General features: G+C 41.5%; 1 protein-coding gene across 1 annotated transcript in view; it reads left to right on the forward strand.

The window, feature by feature from the left end:
• Positions 1 to 26,692, forward strand: part of TGFBR2 (transforming growth factor beta receptor 2) — a 134,672-nt gene that overhangs the window by 79,847 nt on the left and 28,133 nt on the right. The window contains exons 3-6 of the mRNA XM_073630282.1: positions 50 to 240; positions 1,322 to 1,390; positions 2,443 to 2,614; positions 3,992 to 4,185. Of these exons, the coding sequence (XP_073486383.1) occupies positions 50 to 240; positions 1,322 to 1,390; positions 2,443 to 2,614; positions 3,992 to 4,185 (626 nt within the window). The remainder of the gene's footprint in view (positions 1 to 49; positions 241 to 1,321; positions 1,391 to 2,442; positions 2,615 to 3,991; positions 4,186 to 26,692) is intronic.

Genomic DNA, 26,692 nt, shown 5'->3' on the forward strand with positions numbered 1-26,692 from the left:
TTCATTGCCAGTCTGTTGGTTCTACAATTATATTCTGTTTTATTTGTAGGAGAAGCAATACTTCTTCTGTCACTGAGGAAACACTGTGTCATAATCCTAGACTGAAGCTGTATGGACACAAACTGGATGACTATAACACCTCAAAGTGTCACATGAAAAAGAAGAATCGTTTGGGAGAGACAATGTTCATGTGCGCATGTAAAAGTCACAGTTGTAATTCTGAGTTCATTTTTGAAAATGGTGGGTGCAATTTGTGTCTGTGAGCTCTTTTCATATATTAATTGTTTTTTTTTTTTTTTTTAAAGTCAAGCCCCATCTGTCTGATTATCTATCTATCTATCTATCTATCTATCTATCTATCTATCTATCTATCTATCTATCTATCTATCTATCGTTGTCCCTTTATATACTCTGCCTAACCCATTTAACAGAAGGTGATTCAGTAAATGACTTATTTTGTATGGAACTATTTTTGCTTAGTCGATCGCTGTAAAATTATCCTTATTACTTTTTGTGTGTAAGTCTAATGTGTAGTATACATCTCAATAAAGCTAAATTCCAGGCGCAAAACCTTTTACTAAAGAATATTCCTCAATAGCAACAATGGGTATAATTCCGCTTTGTGTGTACCAAATGCCTTTGCAAGTCTGGTTATTACTATCTAAAAGTAGCAGTTATGTCATCCCCCTGCTGCACATAGCCTGTGCAGGGACCAGAGCTAAGGGAGAGACCCAGCAAGCCCTCCCACTATAGACTGCCTGCAGAAAACTACAAGACGGGCATATACAAGACCAGTCACCATGCATAAGGAGAGAGAGCAGCAGTGACTAATCTTGATTACAGGAAGCTCCTGCAGAGGCAAAGTTCCACTGTGAATTACTGCACAGATTTGGAACAAATACACAAAGCTCACCAGGATGAAAGTACGCCTACCTCCCCTACCTCATATTTAGACAATGGGGTAGATTTACTAAAACTGGTGCACTTAGAATCTGGTGCAGTTGTGCATGGTAGCCAATCACCTTCTAACCTCAGCTTGTTCGATTAAGCCTTGGCAATAAAACCTGGAAGCTGATTGGTTTCTATGCAGAAGTTAGCCTGATTTTGCACTCTCCATACACAATTAGTAGATGTGATAATAAGTAGAAGTAGTAGGGTTGATCACTATTTTATGTACTGTCACAGGTAGTAAAATGATTAGGGACAGCCTTATCTTATTTTATTTTACAGTGCTTTATAAATAAGTATGCAACTATTACTATAACCAGTTGAATTATTTTATTATTATTTTTTCTTCCAACATGTCTTTTTATTTTTGCAGCAACAGCAAAAAAACATCATACAGAAAACATGAATCACAAAGTCATAGATGAAACCAATAGTTCTAAGGGTAATGCTTTATATTGTTAATACATATTGTTACCACACCAAAGCGGTTATTATAATGTTGGATAAGGATTGTTCAGAAAATGTGTATTTTTTAGGTAAATTGATGGCCAGAGAGATGCAGAAGTAACTGGTTGCAAAAAGAAGTAACTGGTTGCAAAAAATTTAAGTACATAGGCATATTAGCAATACTTGTTTTTGCCAAAAAAACCTTACTAGAATGAAAATGTTAAACTGAAATCTTGAGCTTGAATCCCTACATCTGTTTGCACAGATGGCTATTGGCCTTGGTGAAATTGTGCTTTTTGTGCACCCTTTTTATATATAGTGTATGATAATGGCCAGACATAGGGTTTGATTTACTAAAGGCAAATAGATTGCAGTTGCACCCTGCAAGAGCAGTTGCTCCAGAGCTTAGTAAATGAGCATAAACTCTGCTGACTTCCATCATCCAAGCATGTGCAAGCAAAAAGGGTTTTTTTTTTGTTTGTTTTTGTTTCCTTGCATGTGATCGGGTATTCTTTGTAAAGCAAAACTTTACCTGATTTACTAAGCTCTGGAGCAAATGCACTTGCAGAGTGCAACTGCACTTTGAAAAGTGCATAGTCTCTTTGCCTTTAGTAAATAAACCCCTTAGTATTCTAAAGATTTCTGTCCACCAAGCCATCAGCCTTTGAAACCAAGCCTCTCTCTTTGATATTGCAAGGAATGATTGCAGATTTCCAAATATAAAGGTGATTTTCTTTTGTCTTGGAAATATTCTTTTGGAAAAAAAAAAAAAAAAAAAATATATATATATATATATATATATATATATATATATATATATATATATATATATATATATCTTGGTATCCTTACTGTAGTACTGTACACAGTTACACTGTAGTATACAGTATATATATATATATATATATATATATATATATATATATATATATATATATATATATATATATATAAAACTTGGTATCCTTACTGTAGTACTGCACACAGTTACTCTGTAGTATACAGTATATTTGAATTCTGACTCACTTTAAATATATTCTTCTGTAGGTAAAACAAAATCCTGGGAAAGTGAACCTGGAGGGAAAGTGAAAATAAAAAGATTGTGCAAATTTTGTGATATTCTGCCATCAACATGTTTGATAAGTCATGGGAATTGTACAAGCTCTTGTGAAAGAACTTCCATTTGTGAGCTTGCTGATGAAGTGTGTGTAGCAATATGGTAAGGCCAAGATTTAATGTTTGATTTTTATTTTTCTGGAACTGAAAAAAATGCATTAGCATTTTAACTGAATTGATAGTATGGTATGTTATATATTGCAATACATATGGTTCAGAGTAGTTTTTTTTAATATAAAGATTATTAAAGAGTATTGCATTTTTCTACATTCCATACATTTTTGCCCAAAAATATGGGTTATAAAATACCCATTTAAACTTCTAATATAATGCCTTGAGTCAGTGTTTGTTAGCATTAGGACACAGCGGGGGGTATTTGCTAAAACTGGTGCACACAGAATCCGGTGCAGCTGTGCATAGTAACAAATAATCTTCTAGGTTTTAGCCCCCGTTCACATTGGCGCCATTTTGCATGCAATTTGACTTGTCAAATCACATGCCAATTTTCAGCCTATTGCCGGCAACGGCACTGTCCCAATCAGTGCGATGCCGACTTTATGTTGCCGCACCAATTTCCAAAAGTTGTTTGTGCACTACTTTTGGCAACTTCAGGGGCGATTTCAATAAACATCTGTGAATGAACCCGCACAGATGTCTTTCAAATCGCCCCCAAACTCACACTGAAATGCGGGTTTGAAATTGTGCGAGTTCAGCTAAACGTACCCTTATTCTCAAGACTTATTTGAACAAGCTGTTAGAAGCTGATTGGTTACTATGCACAGCTGCACCAAATTCTGTGTGCACCAGTTTTCTTAAATTTCCCCAATGGTTTGGTTTGTGTTGCTGCAAAAATGCTGGCAAAACAGAGAAGTGTCTAGTTCTGCATTTGTTTTTCAGTTTTCTTTATTTTCTCCAGATCTCCCTGGCGATTCCTATCCTAGGGTGAAAAAATTCACCTTCAGTACTATATTTATAGAGGAGCAACATTGTCAGCTTATTACAGGAAGTGTGTTAAGATTACAGAACACCTCTCCTTCTCCACATGTCCATAACATAAGGACGAGGTGTTCTGTAGCCTGAACACTCATCCTGATAACATTGTTTGAGATAACACTATATAGTGCACAGTACATGGGACAGCACTGTGTTTCTGGCAAGATCAAAGCGTTTTATTTGTACCTAACATAATTTAAAAAAAAAAATACTTTAATTTGTATATTTAGTGGCAAAGTGATAGAACCTTAGTCAGCTTTATTATCACATTATGTGTCTCTACTGAGGAGATCTCTATTCAGGATTTCACAGGGAGAGGAAGAGAGGGAAAATTGCCCCTCTGAGTAGGCAAAAATAATAGAAACCCAACAGTGGCAACCTAAAGGCGGCACTTTGGTTTTTCACAGATTTATAAAATATATTAAAGTAGCGTTTTTTTTTTTTTTTTTTATTGACGCATTGTAAATTTTCATTTTTTTCCTTCAAGGAGACATAATGACACACACACAACTGAGGAGACACTGTGCCATAACCCCAAAGTTCCTCTTTATGGTCACACGTTTGATGAGTACACTGAGCCATCTTGTACAATGAAAGAAAAAAAGATCGCTGGTGGGACAATGTTTATATGCTCTTGCTATGAAGAAGAGTGCAATCTAAAGTTTACAATGCAAGGTTTAGGTATGTATTACTTACTTTTTTATACAATCCCATGTACTTTATTAGTCCTCATACACTTACTCATGTATATTTGCTTAGCGTTTAAAGTGTATTTCCTTGCAGTCGATTGGGGAAAATGCAACCAAATATTTGTTGTGAGTTTCCATTCACACAACATATCTAAAAATAATAAAACAACTAATTGTCTTACCTTTCTATGTGTTTGTTTGGTGCCGGCATTTGGGAAGAGAGCAGGCTACTCTGTACAATTTGAAATTAAATGAAACTCAATCTGTCCCCACTGATAAAGAGGGACACCCTTGGTTTCTCCATGAAGTAATCAAGCTCTTTAACCCTTTGTTTAAACAGACATTGCTCTTTTCTGAAAACTCCAGGGTTGAAAAATCTTGCTTAGCTTCCTTTTCTCTGTAATGTTTATGAGAGGACTGGGGAGTTAAAGCCTAAGATTAGTTACATTATTAAAACCAGCACAAGGGATGTAATTTACATTCAATGGGATGTGCCCATTGGTGGCTGCTATCTTGCAATCTTCCACCCTTCCCACCCAGTGCCCTCTCAGGGGTTAATCTTATGGTGCTTTGTGGATTAATATAGCCGCTGAACCTGTCATAACCACTCATCAAGAGTGCCAATTATGTCTGCCTATTCCACCCCCTTCCTCTATTCACAGAAGCTGTACTATAGCTTCCATCAATGAAAATCACTCTATCAATGTAGTAATTGGAAAGGGGGCAGAAGATGTAAGATTTCAACTAAGACATCAACCTGGGACCACGACAAATGCTGTCAGCATGGTAAGCAGGAGGAGCTCACTAGCATCTGTTCCCCAATCACCTCTGAAGAAGTGTGGACAGAAAGTGCTCAGCTCTGAGTACTTCTGATTCAGAGCTGGCAGAATCCAATATAATGAACCTCTGGTCACATGGGAAGATTGATAGCCCCTCTGTGATAGCAATACCGTTAAATGTAAAAAAAAAACAAAAAAACTTGGAAATCTGTACAGCAGTCTTTTGATCCAAGTCTTATAATGCAAGACAGCTATTCTGACTCCAACTGTTGCAATAGTGACTTCCTTCCTTAGACCTCTATATCTGGCCTCAATGTCACAATCACTGCAGACAATCTTCATTGGCTGAACTCTTCTCATGCTCAAATATCTTGCATGCATGATGGATGAGGTAGACAATATGATGCAGTAGATTTTGGCATTTGCTGTGTTTGAATGTCAAAAGTGATATTTGTTTCCGGCCTCAATGTTCATCTTGCAAGAACATAACAGGAACTCACAATGGAGAAGTTAGATCATCCAAAAGGGAAGGATTACAGAGAAATAATAGTGCAGTTAATACAATGACCACATGGTAGCAGCATAACCATAAACAATTAACAGTGAAACAATAAAAACAATAACCATAGATTCCTTTGCATTGCCCATATAACTGGGGACAGCACAGTAGCATAGCCATATTCTTTACTTTTCTAGCAGCTACAGCATAGCTTCCAACTGTCCCTGATTTCAAGGGACTGTCCCTGATTCAGAAAAAAAATCCCTCTGTCCCTATTTCTTCTTCATTTGTCCCTTATTTTGGTCTGATCTATATGGTTGTATATAAAATGCACTATTTGTCTTTCAAAGTGCTAAATCTTTCATTCAAACTCTAAATTGCTGCATTTGTAATTTACAAAAGCCAGTATAAAGGAATAGTAGTGATTAAAAAAGCACTTGTGGGTTTAACTAAGATTTTTTTTGTATAATTCTCTTTAAGGGGGCATGGCAGGGGTGTGTATCCTAGGCCTACATACTTTTGCTAATAGGTGTCACTCATTCCCATTTCAAAAAGTTGAGAGGTATGACTACAGTATAATTTAGTCAAGATCATATCTCCAGCCTGCCAACAGAGCAAGGAGCAGTAGCACTGTCACTCTCCTCCTCTCAGCATCTTCAATGGCAGCGTATTTACAAAGCAGCAGAGCATGGATGTTTGCTAGAGCTGGCACTCCCTCTTCCAATAGGAATGCTTCTGTATTGCAGGTAACTGATATCAAAGATACATTTGGACACTTACTCTGGTTGCATTTAAAAGTACATGCCATAAAGTATTTTAATTATACATAACTAAATTAAAGCGGAGTTCCATCCAAAAGTAGGACTTCCACTTTAAGGACTTCTAACCCCCTGACATGCCACATTTGGCATGTAATTTTTTTTGGGGGGGGGGGGGTGTACCTAGTTTTGACAGGTACCCAGCTCCAAATTCTGCTCGCACCGCCTAGGAGACTCCACTTCTCCCCCTCCCCCCCAGCAATCTTTTGAGACACGTCACAGGTCCCAGAAGATTGCTCAACCATTCAGGACGCCCTTAGCGACTCGCACATGCACAGTGCACACCCGGCTGTGAAGCCGCAAGCTGTCACAGCCAGGTGCTTACACTTGTGATGTCAGCGGAGAGGAAAGGGAGATAACCAAGGCTTCAGGTGGCCGCATCGCTGGACCATGGGACAGGTGAGTGTGTGTTTATTAAAAGTCTGCAGCTACACTTTTTGTAGCTGCTGACTTTTAATAAACAGAAGAACTCTGCTTTGATTGTTTTCTTAATATATCTCAACTGTTTAGCTTAACCACTCGCCAACCAGCGCACACCGATGTACATCGGCAGAATGGCACTGGCAGGCAAAAGGACATACAGGTACGTCCCCTTTAAGAAGCAGTGTCGCGAGCGCGTGACTGTGACCGCGGGTCCCGCGGACTCAGTGTCCGCTGGGTGCCCGCAATCGTGTCACGGAGAGGAAGAACGGGGAGATGCTTTTGTAAACAAAGCATTTCCCCGTTCTGCCTAGTGACAGGACAGTGATCACAGCTCTCTGTCATCGAGAGCTGTGATCACTGTCCTGTGTGTTGAAGTCCAGCCCCCTCACAGTTAGAATCACTCCCTGGGACACACTTAACCCCTTCACTGCCCCCTAGTGGTTAACCCCTTCACTGCCAGTGTCATTTACACAGTAATCAATGCATTTTTATAGCACAGATTGCTATTAAAATGACAATGGTCCCAAAATAGTGTAAAAAATGTCCGATGTGTCCGCCATAATGTCACAGTCCCGATAAAAATCGCAGATAGCTGCCATTACTAATAAAAAAAACAACAATAATAAAAATGCCATAAAACTATCCCCTATTTTTTAGACGCTATACATTTTGCACAAACCAATCAATATATGCTTATTGCGATTTTTTTTTTTTTTTTTTTTACCAAAAATATGTAAAAGAATAGAGATCAGCCTAAACTGAGGTAAAAAAAATGTTTTTTATATATATTTTTGGGGGATATTTGTTATAGCAAAAAGTAAAAAATATTGCTTCTTTTTCTTAATGGTAGCTCTTTTTTTGTTTATAGCGCAAAAAATAAAAACCGCAGAGGCAATCAAATACCACCAAAAAAAAGAATGTCAATTTTGTTTGTGTACAATGTTGCACGACCGCGCAATTGTCAGTTAAGGCGACGCAGTGACGAATCGCAAGAAGTGCTCTGGTCAGGAAGGGGGTAAATTCTTCCGGGGCTGAAGTGGTTAAAGCAATGCAGCTAACATAAAATAAATCATACAAATACTTGTAAACACATTAAAAAGAGTACAAGTGTTGAACTAGTAGATTACCAATCTTTGCTTAGCATCTTCTTGGAAAAGAATATCACATATGAAAATATATGCGTGTGTGAGAACTTTGAAATATACAGCTAGTTCTTCTTTCTTTTCAAATATCAGTCCACTCTGTGTAATTCCCTCTCTAGCTGAACCAGCAGGTTGTTTCTCTGTCCCCTTGTTGACTATGCCACCTGGAGGTGTAACCAGTGACTGAATCCCCAGTGTGACTTGGGTCTCAGTTGAGACCACAACTGGCGATCTGAAATTTTTAATTTTTGATGAGGCCTGGTTTGTCTAAAATTAGCCATACACTAGTGGAATTTTGTTTGAAACTTTTCATTTCAAAAATGTTTGTTCGATTTTCTGATTTTTACTGAGGTTAAATCAACGTTCGTTTTCGACAGTGACAAAAAAATTCAAAGGAGAAGGATGGAAAATTTTTCTTCAATGACCAATTTCAAAATTGAATGTTAAAAGCAAACAAAATGTTGAAGTACTTTTGAAAAACATTAGTCCAGTCATTGAATATTTATACAAACATTCATTTGAAAATCTAGTGTAAAGCCTTCTGTGTGCAGCAGCCCCCCCACAGCCTCCATAATACTTACCTGAGCCCATCTAGATCCAGCAATGTTACAGGAGTATCTTGGCTGCTCGGGACTCCGCTCCTCATTGGCTGAGATGGTAGAGCAGCGCCATTAGCTCTCGCTGCTGTCATTCAAAGTCAGTCAGCCAATGAGGAGAGAAAGGGGGCAGGGCCGGGCCACAGCTCCGTGTCAGAATGGACACAGGGAGCTGTGGCTCGGCTTGGGTGCCCCATAGCAAGCTGCTTGCTGTGGGGGCACTCAACAGAAAGGAAGGGGCCAGGAGCGCCGAAGAGGGACCCAAGAAGAGGGGGATCTGGGCTGCTCGGTGCAAAACCATTACACAGGGCAGAAAACTATGACATGTTTAACTAAAAAAAAAACAAGACTTTAGTATCACTTTAAAAGTACTTGTAAGCAGGTTAGGTCTCCTTTAGAATTCTCAGCCTTAGTCAACTCTGTACACTATTTAGAGTATGTCACAGCAAAATAAAAAAAATAAAAACATGTTTAGTACAACTTTGTAATTAATGCACATTTCCACGTTTTATTCCTTCAGACATGTTTAAAGTACAGAAAACTAACTTTTGATGTGCCAAAAATATAGTATGCTCTTACCTAACTCTTTGACATGACAACACAACTCTGAAGACCTAACATATGGCATCAGTTATGATAAATTACAAAGAACACAAACCTTTTCTCATTTTCCCCCTCCCACCATGGTAGATGGCTTGTAGTTCCCAATAGACTGCAAAGGCACTGATGAGCGCCCTCATAATCCATTCACACTTCCTCCAGCTTTCAAACAGAAAACCCATACAGAGGTAAGGGCAATAAAGATTGAGTAAGTGTCTGACATTGCACCCACTATCCCCTGATGGGAAAAATATTAAATGCCATTTTTTTTCTCTGAAATTTTCTGCAGCATAGTGGAATCTATAGCTAGTAATAGTCACATTCATCTAAAACATGTCAATGGGACTAAGTGCTACTAGCTATAACATGATCTAGATAAATGAGAACCTTCACAGACATTGAAATCTATAATTATAGAAATATTCAGAGACGAGTGATTGTTGGAATCCTGAAAGAATAGGGAGGAGAATATCTACAGAACTGTTTGCCTGGTATAAGGTATGATTGAGAGGCCTCCTGGAACACTCTATATTTGGTTGAATAGGTAGGAAAAGGGAGATATGTGTGTATGACTCCTGTCTGAAAGGATACGTTCACTTTTGTTAAAAAAATTATCATAGTAATGAATGCACTTTTTTTGCAGTTAAAAAAATGTGTATTTATTTTTTTTCTTAGGATCCTGCAAAGCATTTTTGTCTCCCTGCTTGTAATAGAAACTTAAAAGAGAAGAGAGTGGGGGGGTCGTCGGTCTTCTTCAGCTCAAGACCTTACTCGCTTGGGAAAATGTGTAACTAGTAAAAAGAGAAAATGTCAATATTGTAGATATAATTGTAGATATTCTTTTAATGAGCATGCTACCAGTACTCAGTACATTCTTTTTCCTAGTCAAATTTGTTTATTGAATTTTAACAATTAGTATACATATGTACATATGGTGGCAGCAAAAGAAAAGATCATATATGGTAATATTATTGAGTTGTAGTTCCAACATAAACTAAAAGTAGTTTAACTAAAACTTTTTAGCAAGGCTCTAACTACTCAAAAGATTGCGTCATACATTATATAAGAGAAGATAAAATCAACTTAGACCAGGTTAATATAAGATGACCTCAGATACAAAAAAAAGTCTTAATTATTATCAAGAGTATAGTTTTTAACCACTTGCCATCCGCCGCACGCCGATGTACATCCTAAGTTTGGCGGCGGATATCGTTGGTATGGCAGCAGCTAGCTGCCATAACCCCGGTATCCTCGTTTTCATGCGGCGGTCGGCTTTCGGATAAAAGTGGTCTTTGCGCCGCGAGATCACTTTTATCGGTGGTGGTTATCCCGCCGTGATCCGGCGGTGCCCTCCGCTGCTTACCGGAGCCATCGGTAGCGGCGGAGGCGATCGCATCTGTCCCCTTGCTGTACATGGAGACGAGTGAGGGGAAGATGGCGCCCACTCGTCTCCATGACATTGCAGGGAGGAAACGAGGTCAAAACGTCACTTCCGCCCATACGTCTTAAAGGCACATTTTTTTCAGTGTCATTTTTTTAAATTACTTTTTTTTTTTTTTTTTTTTTATTGAATTTTAGTGTAAATATGAGATCCGAGGTATTTTTGACCCCAGATCTCATATTTAAGAGGACCTGTTATGCTTTTTTCATTACATTCCTTGTAATAGGAATAAAAGTGACACATTTTTTTTTTAAACAGTGTAAAAATAAATAAAATCATATAAAATAAATAAGAAAAATAAAAAAAATGTTTTTAAACCCCCCGTCCCGACGAGCTCGCGCGCAGAAGCGAACGCATACGTGAGTAGCGCCCGCATAGGAAAACGGTGGTCAAACCACACATGTGAGGTATCGCCACAATCGTTAGAGCGAGAGCAATAATTCTAGTCCTAGACCTCCTCTGTAACGCCAAACATGCAACCTGTAGAATTTTTTAAACGTCGCCTATGGAGATTTTTGAGGGTAAATGTTTGACACCATTCCACGAGCGGGGGCAATTTTGAAGTATGACATGTTGGGTATCAATTTATTCGGCGCAACATTATCTTTCACAATATAAAAAAAATTGGGCTAACTTTATTGTTGTCTTATTTTTTTATTCAAAAAAGTTAATTATCTCCAAAAAAAAGCGCGCTTGTAAGGCCGCTGCGCAAATACGGTGTGAAAAAAAGTATTGCAATGACCGCCATTTTATTCTCTAGGGTGTTACAAAAAATATATATAATGTTTGGGGGTTCTAAGTAATTTTCTAGCAAAAAAAACTGTTTTAAACATGTAAACACCTAAATTCCAAAACGAGGCTGGTCCTTAAGTGGTTAACCTCCCTGGCGGTATGATTATTTCAGATTTTAGGTGCTGAAAGCGGTACAATTATTTTGCACAGAAATTTAGCGTTTTATATTGTAGGCCTGTAATTCTTAGGAATAGTTCACTTAAATCTGTACAAACAAGAGTCTAGTAGACATCCCGGGTATGATAAAGTTTGAAAAACGAAATAAAAAATTATAATATAATAAATAACTATAAATAATTAAAACACATAATAATATAATAATAATAAAAATTATATAATAATGTAATCAAATCAAAAACACTGAAATTTGCACAGTTGCAGAATTTTAGCTTTTATTACTTTTAGTGTTTGATGACGGATCTCCCCACAAATCACTATCGCTCAATTCTGCAAGTGATTATAATTTATTATCGCTTTTTTCTAGCTGGTCTAAAACCACTTTTGATGTAAAGAGACAGTTTTGGTTGCTATGGACAATCTCCAGTTTCCTGGCAGAAAGAACAGTTTTATATATATAAAACTGCATGCAGGACACTGGGCAGACCACTAGGGACAAAGGGGATGTGTAGTTATTTGATACAGTACTGTAATCTGTAAGATTACAGTATGCTGTATCTATACTATGTGTTTCACTTTTGAATTTACCGCCGAACTCCGTCCCCGTGCGTCGCAACGCTCGCAGGGAACGGAGCTCGGCACTGTGAATCGAGCGAGACACAGCGGCTCGCCGATCACAGCGGGGAGACATCGCAGGAACCAGGGGACAAGGTAAGTAATCTCTTCCTGGATCCTTCGATGCAAGCCCGAGTCTGGCTCGGGGATACCACTTTTGGTATGTAAAATCCACCCCGAGCCAGACTCGGGAATACCGCCAGGGAGGTTAAATAAAAAATAAAAAAATAAATAATTTATTATAGAATCTAAAATCTTATGCTACATATTGGAACTATTTACAATTGGTATAATGATAACCAAGGAAATAAATGTTCTGCTACCAGAACTATATAAAGATTAAATTGAAAGAGGAGGGAGAGAATAGGAGGAAAAAGTAGACGAGAGAAAGAAGATAAAAAGAAAAAGTAGGTAGGAGAAAACATAGATAGGGAAGAAAAAAATGAGAGGTAGAAGGGGTTCCTGGGGTAGTACATGGTAATAAACACATACCATGAATGTAGAGAATGGAAGTATAAATCAAGATTTCCAAGGTCTTAGTCGGGAAGCACCAAAATTGGAAGGCAAAAAGTGAGTCACCCAGGGATTCCATACATTCTCAAAGTTGGATATTTTATCTTGAGTTATAGCCTCTGTTTTGGCAAGGTTCATTGCTTGATTGACTCTATTTTTAGTTTCAGCAATTATTAAGAACAGTTTGGTAATTGTTTGTTATGCGGCTGTAGTGATCTGTAATAGGAGTTTTAATTGGCAGTTGGAGAGAGTGGCCGGTTTTATGTTTAAAAGTGCTATTGTAGGATCAGGATTGATAGAGATTTCAAACAGTGTTGAAATCATAATGCATCTTTCCAGAATTTTTTTGCTACGGGGCAATCCCACCAAGTATGAAGATGTGATCCAAGATCACCACAGCCATGAAAACAAGATGGGGAATAATTTGGAGCATATTTCGCAATTCTGGCAGGGACCAAATACCACCGTGTGAGTACTTTGTAATTGGTCTATAAGGCAGCTATGTTTTGTGAGGATGACTTAGTTGTAATTCAAATCTTATCCCAATCGGCTGCTTCCAACGAAAACCCAAGATCCATCTCCCACTTAGCCACATATGATGGTGGGTCTGAGTTGGGTTTAGTAGTAAGATGAGTGTAAAGAGTTGAAATAAGTCCCTTAGTGTGTGGGTAACGTTTACATATATTTTCATAGCACGTTGATTTATCTAAATGAATTCTTCCTTGTATATAGGGTATACAAATTTTTTAATCCGAAGATATCGAAAGAGCTCTGAATTAGGAAGTTTTTGACTTTCACATAAGTCAGGGAAAGTTTTGAATGAAGTAGAGGATGCTATTTCACAGAGTTGAGTTAAATTAGTGGAGGTCCATGCTTTAAAAGATTTAGGGGAAGACCAAGCAGGATAGAAAAGTGGATTTTTAAGAAATGATAAAAGAGGTATATGGGGAGATTGTAGTTCATTTACTATTTTAAATTTGTCCCAAATGGCTAGTGTATGTTTTGTTATAGGGTTATTTGAGAAGGAAATAGACCATACGAGACCATACGAGGTTGGTTATTGAAAGTGGGTCGCAATCTATTGATTCCAGCGCAACCCAAAGCGGTATTTCACCTTTTGCGTGATATTTAGGGATATGGGCTAATTGAGCTGCATGGTAATAGGTGGTAAAATTAGGAAACCCTAGTCCCCCTTGGGGCTTTGGAAGGGAAAGAGTGTGTTTGGGCAGAGGGGGTTTCAAGGAGCCCCAAACGAAAGTTAATGCCTTACGTTGTATTCTGAGAAAGTATGCTGGAACAGGGATAGGTAAAACTCGTAAAAGATTAAGAATTTTGGGCAGTATAGCCATCTTTATTACGTTAATTTTACCTATCCAAGATAATGGTAGAGAGGACCATTGTGTCAGAAGATTAGATATTTGACGCAAAATTCAAGGATAATTGACAATGAAAATGTCAGAAAGATTGGGTTTGGGTTGGGTTCTATATTTATTAAAGAACCTATTACACTAGGTGAAGGTGAAGAAGGCGTGAAGGGGACCAAGAGAAAGGGAGGGATGTTTGCGCTTGTTGTAAAATATGAGGAGGTAAAGATATATTTAAGGCTATAGATTTTTGAGAGTTAATAATTAGACCAGATACGTGGGCAAAGTGATCATGTTTACTTAGAAGATTAGGAGCAGAAATATGAGGGGATGACATAAAGATTAAGATTTTATCAACAAATAGGCAAAGTTTATGTTGGTGACCAGCTAAATCTAGACCTTTAATAGTGGGGTCAGTACAGATTGAGTGAGCAAGAGGTTCAATAAGTAGGGCAAATAAGAGTGGGGAAAGTGGACATCCCTGACGCGTACCCCTACAGATTTCAAATAGGTTTGATTTATATCCAGCATATTTAACATAAGCTTTGGGATTTTTGTATAATGAGGAGACCCAGCTAAGAAAATGAGAACCAAATCCCCAACACTGCAGGACAAAATGTAGGTAATGCCACGAAACTGTATCAAATGCTTTTTTGATATCTAAAGATAAGAGACAGATGGGTATTTGTCATGATTTAGCTGCTTGAATTAGTAAAGTGGCCCTGCATACATTATCTGCTGCTTGGCCCTGTGGGATAAAGCCAACCTGGTCTTTATTTATTAAAGAACCTATTACACTATTTAAGTGGGTCGCTAAGACTTTTGCTAGTAACTTAATGTCAAGTTTGAGTAATGATATGGGTCTATAGTTAGAACAAGATGTATCGTCTGACTGAGGTTTGGGGATCAATGAAATTATAACTGTTAATGTTTCGGGGCGAAAGGTTTGATCATTAAGAAGAGAATTAAATGCGTCTGTTAACATTGGAGCAAGAATATGAGAGAATTTCTTATAGTATAGGGCAGAGAAGCCATCTGGGCCTGGACATTTTTTGGTTTAAGAGATAATTGCTAATTTAATTTCAATAGGGGGGGGGGGAGAAAGGGGGTAAATAGATAAAATATAAAATATGTTTATCTGAGGTTGTGGGGGTTAAAAGGGGGGAGTTCAAAACTTAATAGAACAGTATTATTTTAAATAGGTTTAGTCAGATTATACTGAAGGTGGTAAATTACTTAGTGACCAAAGAAAGGCAAAGCCTTAAGATTGAATACGCTTCAAGATGAGGAGTATAAGTCATTCAGTCCATTGTGTCTACAGGATCTATATCAGGAGAATTGAATCGACTTCTCTTAGCGGAATTTTGTCGGCCTCTTTTTCAGATTTGGAGGATTCTTGAGGGGAGCTGGATGTTGTGCGTCGACGAGGGCTAGTTCAAGATCTTTCGATAAGATGTAGTTCTTGTAAAGTGTTTTGTAGTTCATCTGAGGATCTACGGAAATGTTTGACACCTTGATAGGTAAAGTGGATAGAAAATGGGAATCCCCATTGAAAAGGGATCTGGTGTTACTGTAGATTATGAAGTAAGGGTTTCAGTGCATGTTGTTTAGCCACAGTAATTGGAGAAAGGTCAGCAAAAAGCTGATAAGGATGATCTTGAAAGATGAGGGAATATTTTCCTCTAGCTGCAGCCATGAGTTGTTCTTTGGTGCGATAGAAGTGGCATTTCGCAATAATATCACGAGGGGGGCCTTCTTGTTTGCATGGTGTTAAAGCTCTGTGAATCCTATCCATCTCCAAACGATCGACCAGGATTGACGGTAGTAGTTCTTGGAAAAGTGCGGTCATAGTAGAATGAACAATAGCCTCAGGTATTCCTCGTATACGAAGATTTGATCGACGTGCTCTATTTTCAAAGTCCTCTAAGTGCGTTTGCAGAATAAGGTTTTCTTCCTTAAGAGACTCTAATTCATTAAAGATGGGACAGTACGTTCGTTTCCATGTCATCCACTCTGATTTCTAGGTCAGAAATGCGCTGGCCTAACTCACGGATTTCTTTTGTGAGACTTTCAGTTTTATAGCCTGAGGTCTGCTTTAAGGCTTTCTGTAACTTTTTTCTAATTGTTTAAAAATATTTGGATGTATGGAATCTGTTTGTTTTTCTTGTGAGGCGGCGCTGTATTCACAGAGTCATTATAGGCATCCTGAGGTAACTTCAGTTGCTTAGCAGCACAAGATGTGCCTGTGTGTGAGGAAGGAGGCTGTGCCATTTTACAGGGGCCTCTTGACTGTGTATCCTTGGTACTCTTTAGTTTATTTTTACCTCGGGCGGCACCAAAGACCATTTTATTTATCCCAAGATCACTGAGGAGGCTTAAGATTATTTTCAGTTTACGATGCCTTGCGGGTGTCTTTATCAGCCGAGGAGTCCCGGGAGATGTGGAGCTTCAGCTGGACATGTCTGTCGCCGGCGACTCCGCCTCCTCCCCCCGACACATTCTTTTTATGCATAGTACGCAACAGAGCAGGCAATTTCAGTAGATCAGTCCTTTCTAAAAATAGAGAAGATTTTGCTCTAGAAATAATCGATTTATGATGAACTCAGCTGGAGATTCTTTCTGCTGATAAATGTTTTTGTGATATCATGTGTAAATCAGCTATATTGAAAACTTGCATGCCATCATTTTTGGACATTTCGATAGCTAAAATAGAAAGGGTATAGAAATGTAACATTATTATCTACATTTTAATTTAATTGCAGTCTATCTGGTAAGGTATAAATACCGTATTTATCGGTGTATAACACGCACTTTTTTCCTCTTAAAATGAGGGGAAAATCGCGTGTGCGTGTTATACGGCGATCCCCGCCGTTCCCCCGCTGATTGTGAGCGGAGCGAGTGCCGGCCGCCGATATACATACATAGCCGAGTGTACTCGGCTAGTTCCGCTCACAGTCACGCCCAGTCCCGCCCTATGATGGACATAACACAGGGACTGGGCGTGACTGTGAGCGGAGCTAGCCGAGCCTAGCCGAGTATACTCGGCTATGTATGTATATGGGCGGCGCTCGGCTCCGCTCACAGTCACGCCCAGTCCTGCCATTGGACCTGTGTTATGTCCATAATTGGGCGGGACTACGAGAGGAGCCGAGAAGAGCCGAGGACCGGCTCTGTGTATCTCGGTGCCGGCGGCGCCATTTTCAAACTGCAGTGACACTGACAAGTCGCTACAGTTTAACTGCAGCCTAGGCAAGGCTGCAAATGTCACTGACAAGGCTGCAGATGGACACTGACAAGGATGCAAGGCTTGCAGATGGACACTGACAAGGCTGCAAGGCTGCAGATGGACACTGATAAGGCTGCAGATGGATACTGATAAGGCTGCAAATGACACTGGCAAGGCTGCAAATGACACTGGCAGGGCTGCAAAGGCTGCAAAGGCTGCAAATGACACTGGACAAGCATGCAGATGGACACTGATAAGGCTGCTTTGATGGGCATTTAAATGTAAGTCTTTTTCCTCAAAAAGTGTTTTCCTCAAAATTCCCGTTTTGTGTTATACGCCGTGCGTGTGTTATACGCCGATAAATACGGTATGTAATTTATATATTTTATCTCTGTTACATTCAGCCTATTCAAAAGCTATCTTAAAATATTGAAACTAAAAAACATAGACACTGACATGTAAAAGAACAAAAAAAGCTTATAGACATAGGGAAAACCATGGAGGCTTCAAAGGTTTAACTTCGGCCAACAGTTAATTAAACCTATATGTAGGAGGTTCCTAAGATGCTTGTTTGACTGCAGATCTTGCCATGTATTAGTGCTATTACCTCTTTGAACACCACTATGGATTGCAGGGAAACATGCAAGAGCCAGATAACAGAAATTGGTCCGACTCATTAAAAGCCTAGAAAACTTATTGTTGCCTAAGATTTCAGCATATGGGCAGCGATCATTAATGCTTAGTGCGGGGGACAAGGGGGGCAGTGGTGCTCATTGAGGTGGGTGGGGGGGTGATGATGTCAGTGGGGTGAGTGGGGGGCAGTGACACTCAGTGGGGTGGACAAGAGGCACTTCTGCTTATGGGATGGACGGGGGCAGTGGTACTCAATGAGGTTACAAGACAGGGGGCATTAGTGTTCAGTGAGGTTGACAGGGGGGCAGTTGTTTTTGGCAGGGGGAAGAGGGGGGCAATGGTTCTTAGTGAGGGGAGGGGGGCTTTTGTGTTCAGAGGTAGAAGAGAGGAAGGAGTGGTGCTCAGTGGGGTGGACAAGGGGGGCATTGGTGTTCAGTAGAGGAAGGGGAGCAGAGGGGAGAGGGTTAGTTGGGCTCAGTATGGTGGACAGGGAACATTGGTGCTCAGTGGGGTGGTCAGGGGGTAATTGGTGCCCAGTGGAGGCATTGATACATTTATGGGGGACTTAGTACATAATTCATGTTGTCTCAACTGAAGCTGTTCAGCAGCATGAGTGACACAGGGCAGAAGAGAGCGGGGTCCTTCTGATGCTGGATGCTGTACTGAAAACTGCCTGACACTTTTGGGCTCTAACAGACAAAGATTCTGAGCTCTGAAAAGCAGCAAGGAGAGAAACTGGCTTTTAAAGTGCAGATGGATTGTGGTTCCTGAGAATCCAGCTTGAAGCACAGCTGTGTCTAGGCCTGGACACCCAGAGTAGGTGTTCCTCATCTCTTGGTTGGTGTCAAGCAGTAGGGATGGCTATGCATCCAGCTGAATTCCCATTACACAGCCTTGGATGCAGTTAATGCAGGAAGAGTTAATACCCCTGTAATGTTTGTTTTGCTGTCTGTGCCCCTGTTCAGAAGATTTCACCTCACTTTCTGTCCCAATGACAATTGGATTTTGAAAATTTTGGCTTATTGTGGAAACAAGCCTTGGTGATAAAGCATCAATGGAGACACCTTTTATTTATTTATTTATTTATTTCAGGTACTTATATAGCGCCGTCAATTTACGCAGCGCTTTACATATACATTGTACATTCACATCAGTCCCTACCCTCAAGGAGCTTACAATCTAAGGTCCCTAACTCACATTCATACATACTAGGGACAATTTTAGACAGGATCTAATTAACCTACCAGCATGTCTTTGGAGTGTGGGAGGAAACCGGAGTACCCGGAGGAAACCCACGCAGGCACAGGGAGAACATGCAAACTCCAAGCAGGTAGTGTCGTGGTTGGGATTCGAACCAGTGACCCTTCTTACTGCTAGGCGAGAGTGCTAACCACTACACCACTGTGCCGCCCACCTTTTTCCCATGATAACACTTACAGGAGTGAATTTCCCTTCCTAGGGGTAGATTTCCTCTCTCTTCCTGTTGTCTCCCTCCGTTTGTAAGTAGGAGTCCTTTGTAAGTCGGATGTTTGTAACTAGGGGACCGCCTGTAAATGAAAACAGAGATTTGGACAGCTTTCCTTGTTATAAGCAGGAGAGAAGCAAATGGACTTTCTGTGTCAGACATGATGTTTTCTTTATGTGCTCAGCAATTAAGACAATTTCAGCAAGCCAATGCTCAGTTCCTGCAGACAGCTAAATAATACACTGTATAAATATCACTTACCTCACATTTATCCTGGCAGCAAGCTTACATTAACTCCAGACTGCAAACATTAGCTAATGACTAGCACTACTTGCTGCATGTTCTAGTTTTTCATTTTTAAAATTAAATTGGATTGATTGCATAATATGTCAACACTATACAAATATGAATGCTTGAAGGGGCAGCAAACAGATTTCAAGAAATGATAAACAGAATAACGGTCTTATTCAAAATATTATTTATGGTCCATTATATTTCTAGTGTGTTCAGTAGTTGAATGTATATTGTTAAGCCATACAAACTTGGTCCTATATATTTTATGTTAGTGATTGCGCACAGATATCTTGAAAACCATTGTATGAAGGGTGCTTTTGTGTAGGCAACAATAGTAGGGAGGCAGTGGTGCTCAGTGGTGGTAGAGGGGCATTGGTGCTTAGTGGGATAGACAGGGGGCAGTGGTACTCGATGGTGTGCTTTAAACACATTTGGCATATAAAATTTTTTTTTTTAAACTCACTGTTCACTATTGTTCATCTTCTTCTTCACTTCCTGGTTCCGGCCGCGGCCTGAGCGCGTCATCCCCCGTCCGCTATGCCTCCTGGGAGATGTTTCTCATCAATCCCAGAAGGCAATAGATGTAGGCTGGGCCGTAGCATCGCATTATTTCAAAACCGGAAATGACGCAATGCAAGGCGATACCCGGAACCATTTTACACAAGGGCAACCAGGCACCCCATCCCACCCCACCCCATTGTTAGCCTTTGTTGCAAGTTACAACACACACACAGTAACAGGTGGATACAGGGGTTGGGGCAGGGACACTTACTGTGTGCTCTATTGGCCATGAGTGAGATCTGCAGGACTTCCACACACACCAACCCCAGCCCACCTCATCCCATCCTATCCCATCCCACCCCACCCCACCTCATCCCATCCCACCTCATCCCATCCCACCCCCCCCACCCCACCTCATCCCATCCCACCCCACCCCACCCCACCTCATCCCATCCCACCCCATCCCATCCCACCCCACCTCATCCCACCCCATCCCATCCCACCCCACCTCATCCCACCCCATCCCACTTCATCCCATCCCACCCCACCTCATTACACCCCATCCCACCCCACCCCAATGTGCTGATGCTATGTGATGTGCTGGGAGCGATTTGTTTCTATGCGATGTGCTGGGGCAATGCGGTTCGATGTGCTGATGCGATGTGTTGGGGGTGATGCAATGTGCTTTGGGCGATGTGATTTGATGTGCTGAGGGTGATGCAATGTGCTGGGGATGATTCGATGTGCTGGGGGAGATGAGATTCGATGTACTGGGGCGATGCGATTCGATGTGCTGAGGGCTTTGCGATCCGAGGTGCTGATGCGATTCGATGTGTTGGGGTTGATTCGATGTGCTGGGGGTGATGCAATGTGCTGGGGCAATGCGATTCGATGTGCTGGAGCGATGTGATCCTATGTGCTGGGGCATTGCGATTCGATGTGCTGATGTGATTCAATGTGTTGGCGTGATGCAATGTGCTTTGTGCTGATGCCTCTCGATGTGTTGGGGGTGATGCAATGTGCTTTTGGCGACGTGCTGGGGGTGATGCAATGTGCTTTGGGCGATGCGATTTGATGTGCTGGGGGTAATGCAATGTGCTGGGGGCGATGCGATTCCATCTGCTTGGGGAGATGCGATTCGATGTGCTGGGGGGCGCTGTGATTCGATGTGCTGATGCGATTCGATGTGTTGGGGGTGATGCAATGTGCTTTGGGCGACGCGATTCGATGTGCCGGGGGTGATGCAATTCAATGTGCTGGAGAGACGCAATTCGATGTGCTGGGGGCGTTGTAATTCGATGTGCTGATTCGATTCAATGTGTTGGGGGTGATGCAATGTGCTTTGGGTGATGCGATTCGATGTGCTGGGGGTAATGCAATGTGCTGGGGTGATGCGATTCAATGTGCTGGGGGAGACGCGATTTGATGTGCTGGGGCAATGCAATTCAATGTGCTGGGGGCGTTGCGATTCAATGTGCTGATGCGATTCGATGTGTTGAGGGTGATGCACTGTGCTTTGGGTGATGCGATTCGATGTGCCGGGGATGATGCAATTCAATGTCTTGGGGAGATGCAATTCGATGTGCTGATTCGATGTGTTGGGGGTGATGCAATGTGCTTTGGACGATGCGATTCGATGTGCTGGGGGTGATGCAATGTGCTGGGGGCGATGCAATTCAGTGTGCTGGGAGATGCGATTCAATGTGCTGAGGGCATTGCGAATCGATGTGCTGATGCGATTTGATGTGTTGGAGGTGATGCAATGTGCTTTGGGCGATGCGATTTGATGTGCTGGGGGTGATACAATGTGCTGGGGGCGATGCGATTCGATGTGCTGGGGCGATGCGATTCGATGTGCTGGGGGCGTTGCGATTCAATGTGCTGATGCGATTCGATGTGTTGGGGGTGATGCAATGTGCTTTGGGCAATGCAATTCGATGTGCTGGGGGTGATGCGATTCGATGTGCTGGGGGAGATACGATTCGATGTGCTGGGGCAATGTGATTCGATGCGCTGGGGTGCATTGCGATTCGATGTGCTGATGCGATTCGATGTGTTGGGGTGATGCAATGTGCTTTGGGCGATGCGATTCGATGTGCTGCCGGTGATGCGATTCGATGTGCTGGGGGCAATGCGATGTGCTGGGGCAATGCGATTTACTGGGGGCGATGCGATGTGATTTGGTGGGGGCGATGCGATGTGCTGGGGTAATGCGATTTGCTGGGGGCGATGCAATTTGGCAGGGGGCGATGCGATGTGCTGGGGCACATATAACACCAAATCACAAACCCTATTTTTCAACATTAATATGCGCAGTTTGAACTTCATAAAGTCGTCTTCAATACATCTAGATGCATAAATGAATTGTGTTGCTGATATTTTTTTTTTCAATGAAAAGCTGTACAGAAAAAAGTACCCGCTGAGTGTAGATATGTGTGTGTGTATATGTGTGTATATATGTGTATATATATATATATATATATATATATATATATATATATATATATATATATATATATATATATATATTTATATATATATATATATTTTTATATATATATATATATATATATATATATATATATATATATATATATATATTTATATATATATATATATATATATATATATATATATATATATATATACACACAGAACAAGATAAATATATAACAAGATATATATATAATATATTTCTTGAATAATATTCCTTGTACATGCAGTATATTTACTGGTTCCTGGAGGGAGGAGGGGACGTTTGCATAGATAAGGGGTGGCAACTTCCTCTGACAGCACTGAGCATTTGCGAGATCTGCAAGGCTGAAATCCAGGAAGAAATACAGTCTGACTTCAGATGCCCACACTTAAGATGGCCACAGTTTGCTGCTAGTTTATAAACTTTCAAAATGCTGTAATAACCTAACAAAACGGACCTTCGTTTACAGACTAACTTTACTAGAACACATTAAGCTTATGTATTATAGGGGTATTTTTATTTAAAAAGTGTAATTTCGACCGGAACACCACTTTAAGGTCAGGAGTAGGGTTGAGCCGAACACCCCCCTGTTCGGTTCGCACCAGAACATGCGAACAGGAAAAAAGTTTGTTCGAACACGCGAACACCGTTAAAGTCTATGGGACACGAACATGAATAATCAAAAGTGCTAATTTTAAAGGCTAATATGCAAGTTATTGTCATAAAAAGTGTTTGGGGACCTGGGTCCTGCCCCAGGGGACATGGATCAATGCAAAAAAAAGTTTTAAAAACGGCCGTTTTTTCAGGAGCAGTGATTTTAATAATGCTTAAAGTCAAACAATAAAAGTGTAATATCCCTTTAAATTTCGTACCTGAGGGGTGTCTATAGTATGCCTTTAAAGGGGCGCATGTTTCCTGTGTTTAGAACAGTCTGACAGCAAAATGACATTTTGAAGGAAAAAACTCATTTAAAACTACCCGCGGCTATTGCATTGCCGACAATACACATAGAAGTTCATTGATAAAAACGGCATGGGAATTCCCCAAAGAGGAACCCCGAACCAAAATTAAAAAAAAAAAATGACGTGGGAGTCCCCTTAAATTCCATACCAGGCCCTTCAGGTCTGGTATGGATTTTAAGGGTAACCCCGTGCCAAAAAAAAAAAAAAAAAAAAATGGCGTGGGGTCCCCCCAAAGATCCATACCAGACCCTTATCCGAGCACGCAACCTGGCAGGCCGCAGGAAAAGAGGGGGGGACGAGAGTGCGCCCCCCCCCCTCCTGAACCGTACCAGGCCACATGCCCTCAACATTGGGAGGGTGCTTTGGGGTAACCCCCCAAAACACCTTGTCCCCATGTTGATGAGGACAAGGGCCTCATCCCCACAACCCTGGCCGGTGGTTGTGGGGGTCTGCGGGCGGGGGGCTTATCGGAATCTGGAAGCCCCCTTTAACAAGGGGACCCCCAGATCCCGGCCCCCCCCCTGTGTGAAATGGTAAGGGGTTTGTACCCCTACCATTTCACTAAAAAACTGTCAAAAATGTTAAAAATGACAAGAGACAGTTTTTGACAATTCCTTTATTTAAATACTTCTTCTTTCTTCTATCTTCCTTCATCTTCTGGTTCTTCTGGCTCTTCTGGTTCTTCCTCTGGCGTTCTCGTCCAGCATCTCCTCTGCGGCGTCTTCTATCTTCTTCTCCTCGGGCCGCTCTGCACCCATGGCATGGGGGGAGGCTCCCGCTCTTCTCTTCTTCTCTTCTTCATTTTCTTCTCCGGGCCGCTCCGCATCCATGCTGGCATGAAGGGAGGCTCCCGCTGTGTGACGGCGCTCCTCGTCTGACAGTTCTTAAATAACGGGGGGCGGGGCCACCCGGTGACCCCGCCCCCCTCTGACGCACGGGACATGACGGGACTTCCCTGTGGCATTCCCCGTGACGTCACAGGGAAGTCCCGTCAAGTCACCGTGCGTCAGAGGGGGGCGGGGTCACCGGGTGGCCCCGCCCCCGTTATTTAAGAACTGTCAGACGAGGAGCACCGTCACACAGCGGGAGCCTCCCGCCATGCTAGCATGTGTGAGGAGCGGCCCGGAGAAGAAAATGAAGAAGAGAAGAAAAGAAGAAGAGAAGAAGATGAAGAAGAAGAGAAGAGCGGGAGCCTCCCCCCATGCCATGGGTGCGGAGCGGCCCGAGGAGAAGAAGATAGAAGACGCCGCGGAGGAGATGCTGGACGAGAACGCCGGAGGAAGAACCAGAAGAGCCAGAAGAACCAGAAGATGAAGGAAGATAGAAGAAAGAAGAAGTATTTAAAATAAAGGAATTGTCAAAAACTGTCTCTTGTCATTTTTAACATTTTTGACAGTTTTTTAGTGAAATAGTAGGGGTACTTTTGTACCCCCTTACCATTTCACACAGGGGGGGGGGCCGGGATCTGGGGGTCCCCTTGTTAAAGGAGGCTTCCAGATTCCGATAAGCCCCCCGCCCGCAGACCCCCACAACCACCGGCCAGGGTTGTGGGGATGAGGCCCTTGTCCTCATCAACATGGGGACAAGGTGTTTTGGGGGGCTACCCCAAAGCACCCTCCCAATGTTGAGGGCATGTGGCCTGGTACGGTTCAGGAGGGGGGGGGCCGCACTCTCGTCCCCCCCTCTTTTCCTGCGGCCTGCCAGGTTGCGTGCTCGGATAAGGGTCTGGTATGGATTTTTGGGGGGACCCCACGCCGTTTTTTTTTTTTTTTGGCGCGGGGTTCCCCTTAAAATCCATACCAGACCTGAATTTAGGGGGAACCCCCACGTCATTTTTTTTTTTAATTTTGGCCGGGGTTCCCCTTAATATCCATACCAGACCTGAAGGGCCTGGTATGGAATTTAGGGGGACTCCCACGTCATTTTTTTTTTTTAATTTTGGTTCGGGGTTCCCCTTTGGGGAATTCCCATGCCGTTTTTATCAATGAACTTCTATGTGTATTGTCGGCAATGCAATAGCCGCGGGTAGTTTTAAATGAGTTTTTTCCTTCAAAATGTCATTTTGCTGTCAGACTGTTCTAAACACAGGAAACATGCGCCCCTTTATAGGCATACTATAGACACCCCCCAGGTACGAAATTTAAAGGGATATTACACTTTTATTGTTTGACTTTAAGCATTATTAAAATCACTGCTCCTGAAAAAACGGCCGTTTTTAAAACTTTTTTTTGCATTGATCCATGTCCCCTGGGGCAGGACCTGGGTCCCCAAACACTTTTTATGACAATAACTTGCATATTAGCCTTTAAAATTAGCACTTTTGATTTCTCCCATAGACTTTTAAAGGGTGTTCCGCGGCATTCGAATTTGCCGCGAACACCCCAAATTGTTCGCTGTTCGACGAACTTGCGAACAGCCAATGTTCGAGTCGAACATGAGTTCGACTCGAACTCGAAGCTCATCCCTAGTCAGGAGACTGTGATGGTCACTCTAGAACCTTCACCTTTTTCTGCTGTAACAACTGGAGGGTCAACTTGGTCTTGTGATTAGGGTCATTGTCAAACTGCAATGTCTAAGAATGTCCTTTAGAGCTCACATACACACCCAAAACATTAGTGAGCCACCACCATGCTTCACAGTGGTGATTATATTCTTGTTGCAATAGGCCTTGTTGACCCTTCTCCAAACATAGCGTTTATTGCCGTGACCATTAAGCTCCATTTTGGTCTCATCACAGTGTGCCAGAAGCTGTGAGGCATTTCAAGTTGCTGTCAGAAATATTGTAACTCAGCTTTTTTGTGGTATTGGCACAGCAAAGGCTTCTTTCTGACAACTCAATCATGCAACTCATTTTGGTATCAATCTTTGTTCTCCTTGAAAGAACCACACCAGAGCAGCCTATATTTCTCCTGAGGTTAAATTTGAGTTTTTATTTGTATCCCAAACAATTCTTCTGGCAGTTGTGGCTGTAATCTTTCTTGGTCTTCCTGACCTTGTCTTGGTATCAGGAGATCCCTGAATCTTCCACTTCTTAAAAAGTGATTGAACAGTACTGACCGGGATATTCAAGGCTTTGGATATATTCTATATCCTTTTCTACCTTTAGAATGTTCCCTTACCTTGTAACACAGGTCTTTGACAGTTCTTTTCAGGCTAGATACTGAGGTCTTTTGCCTCAGTATCTAGCCTGCTCAGTGCATCCACATGAGATCTAACAAACTCATTGACTATTTATACACAGAC

This window comes from Aquarana catesbeiana, linkage group LG05, assembly GCF_042186555.1.
Source record: "Aquarana catesbeiana isolate 2022-GZ linkage group LG05, ASM4218655v1, whole genome shotgun sequence".
NCBI classification, from domain to species: Eukaryota; Metazoa; Chordata; class Amphibia; order Anura; family Ranidae; genus Aquarana; species Aquarana catesbeiana.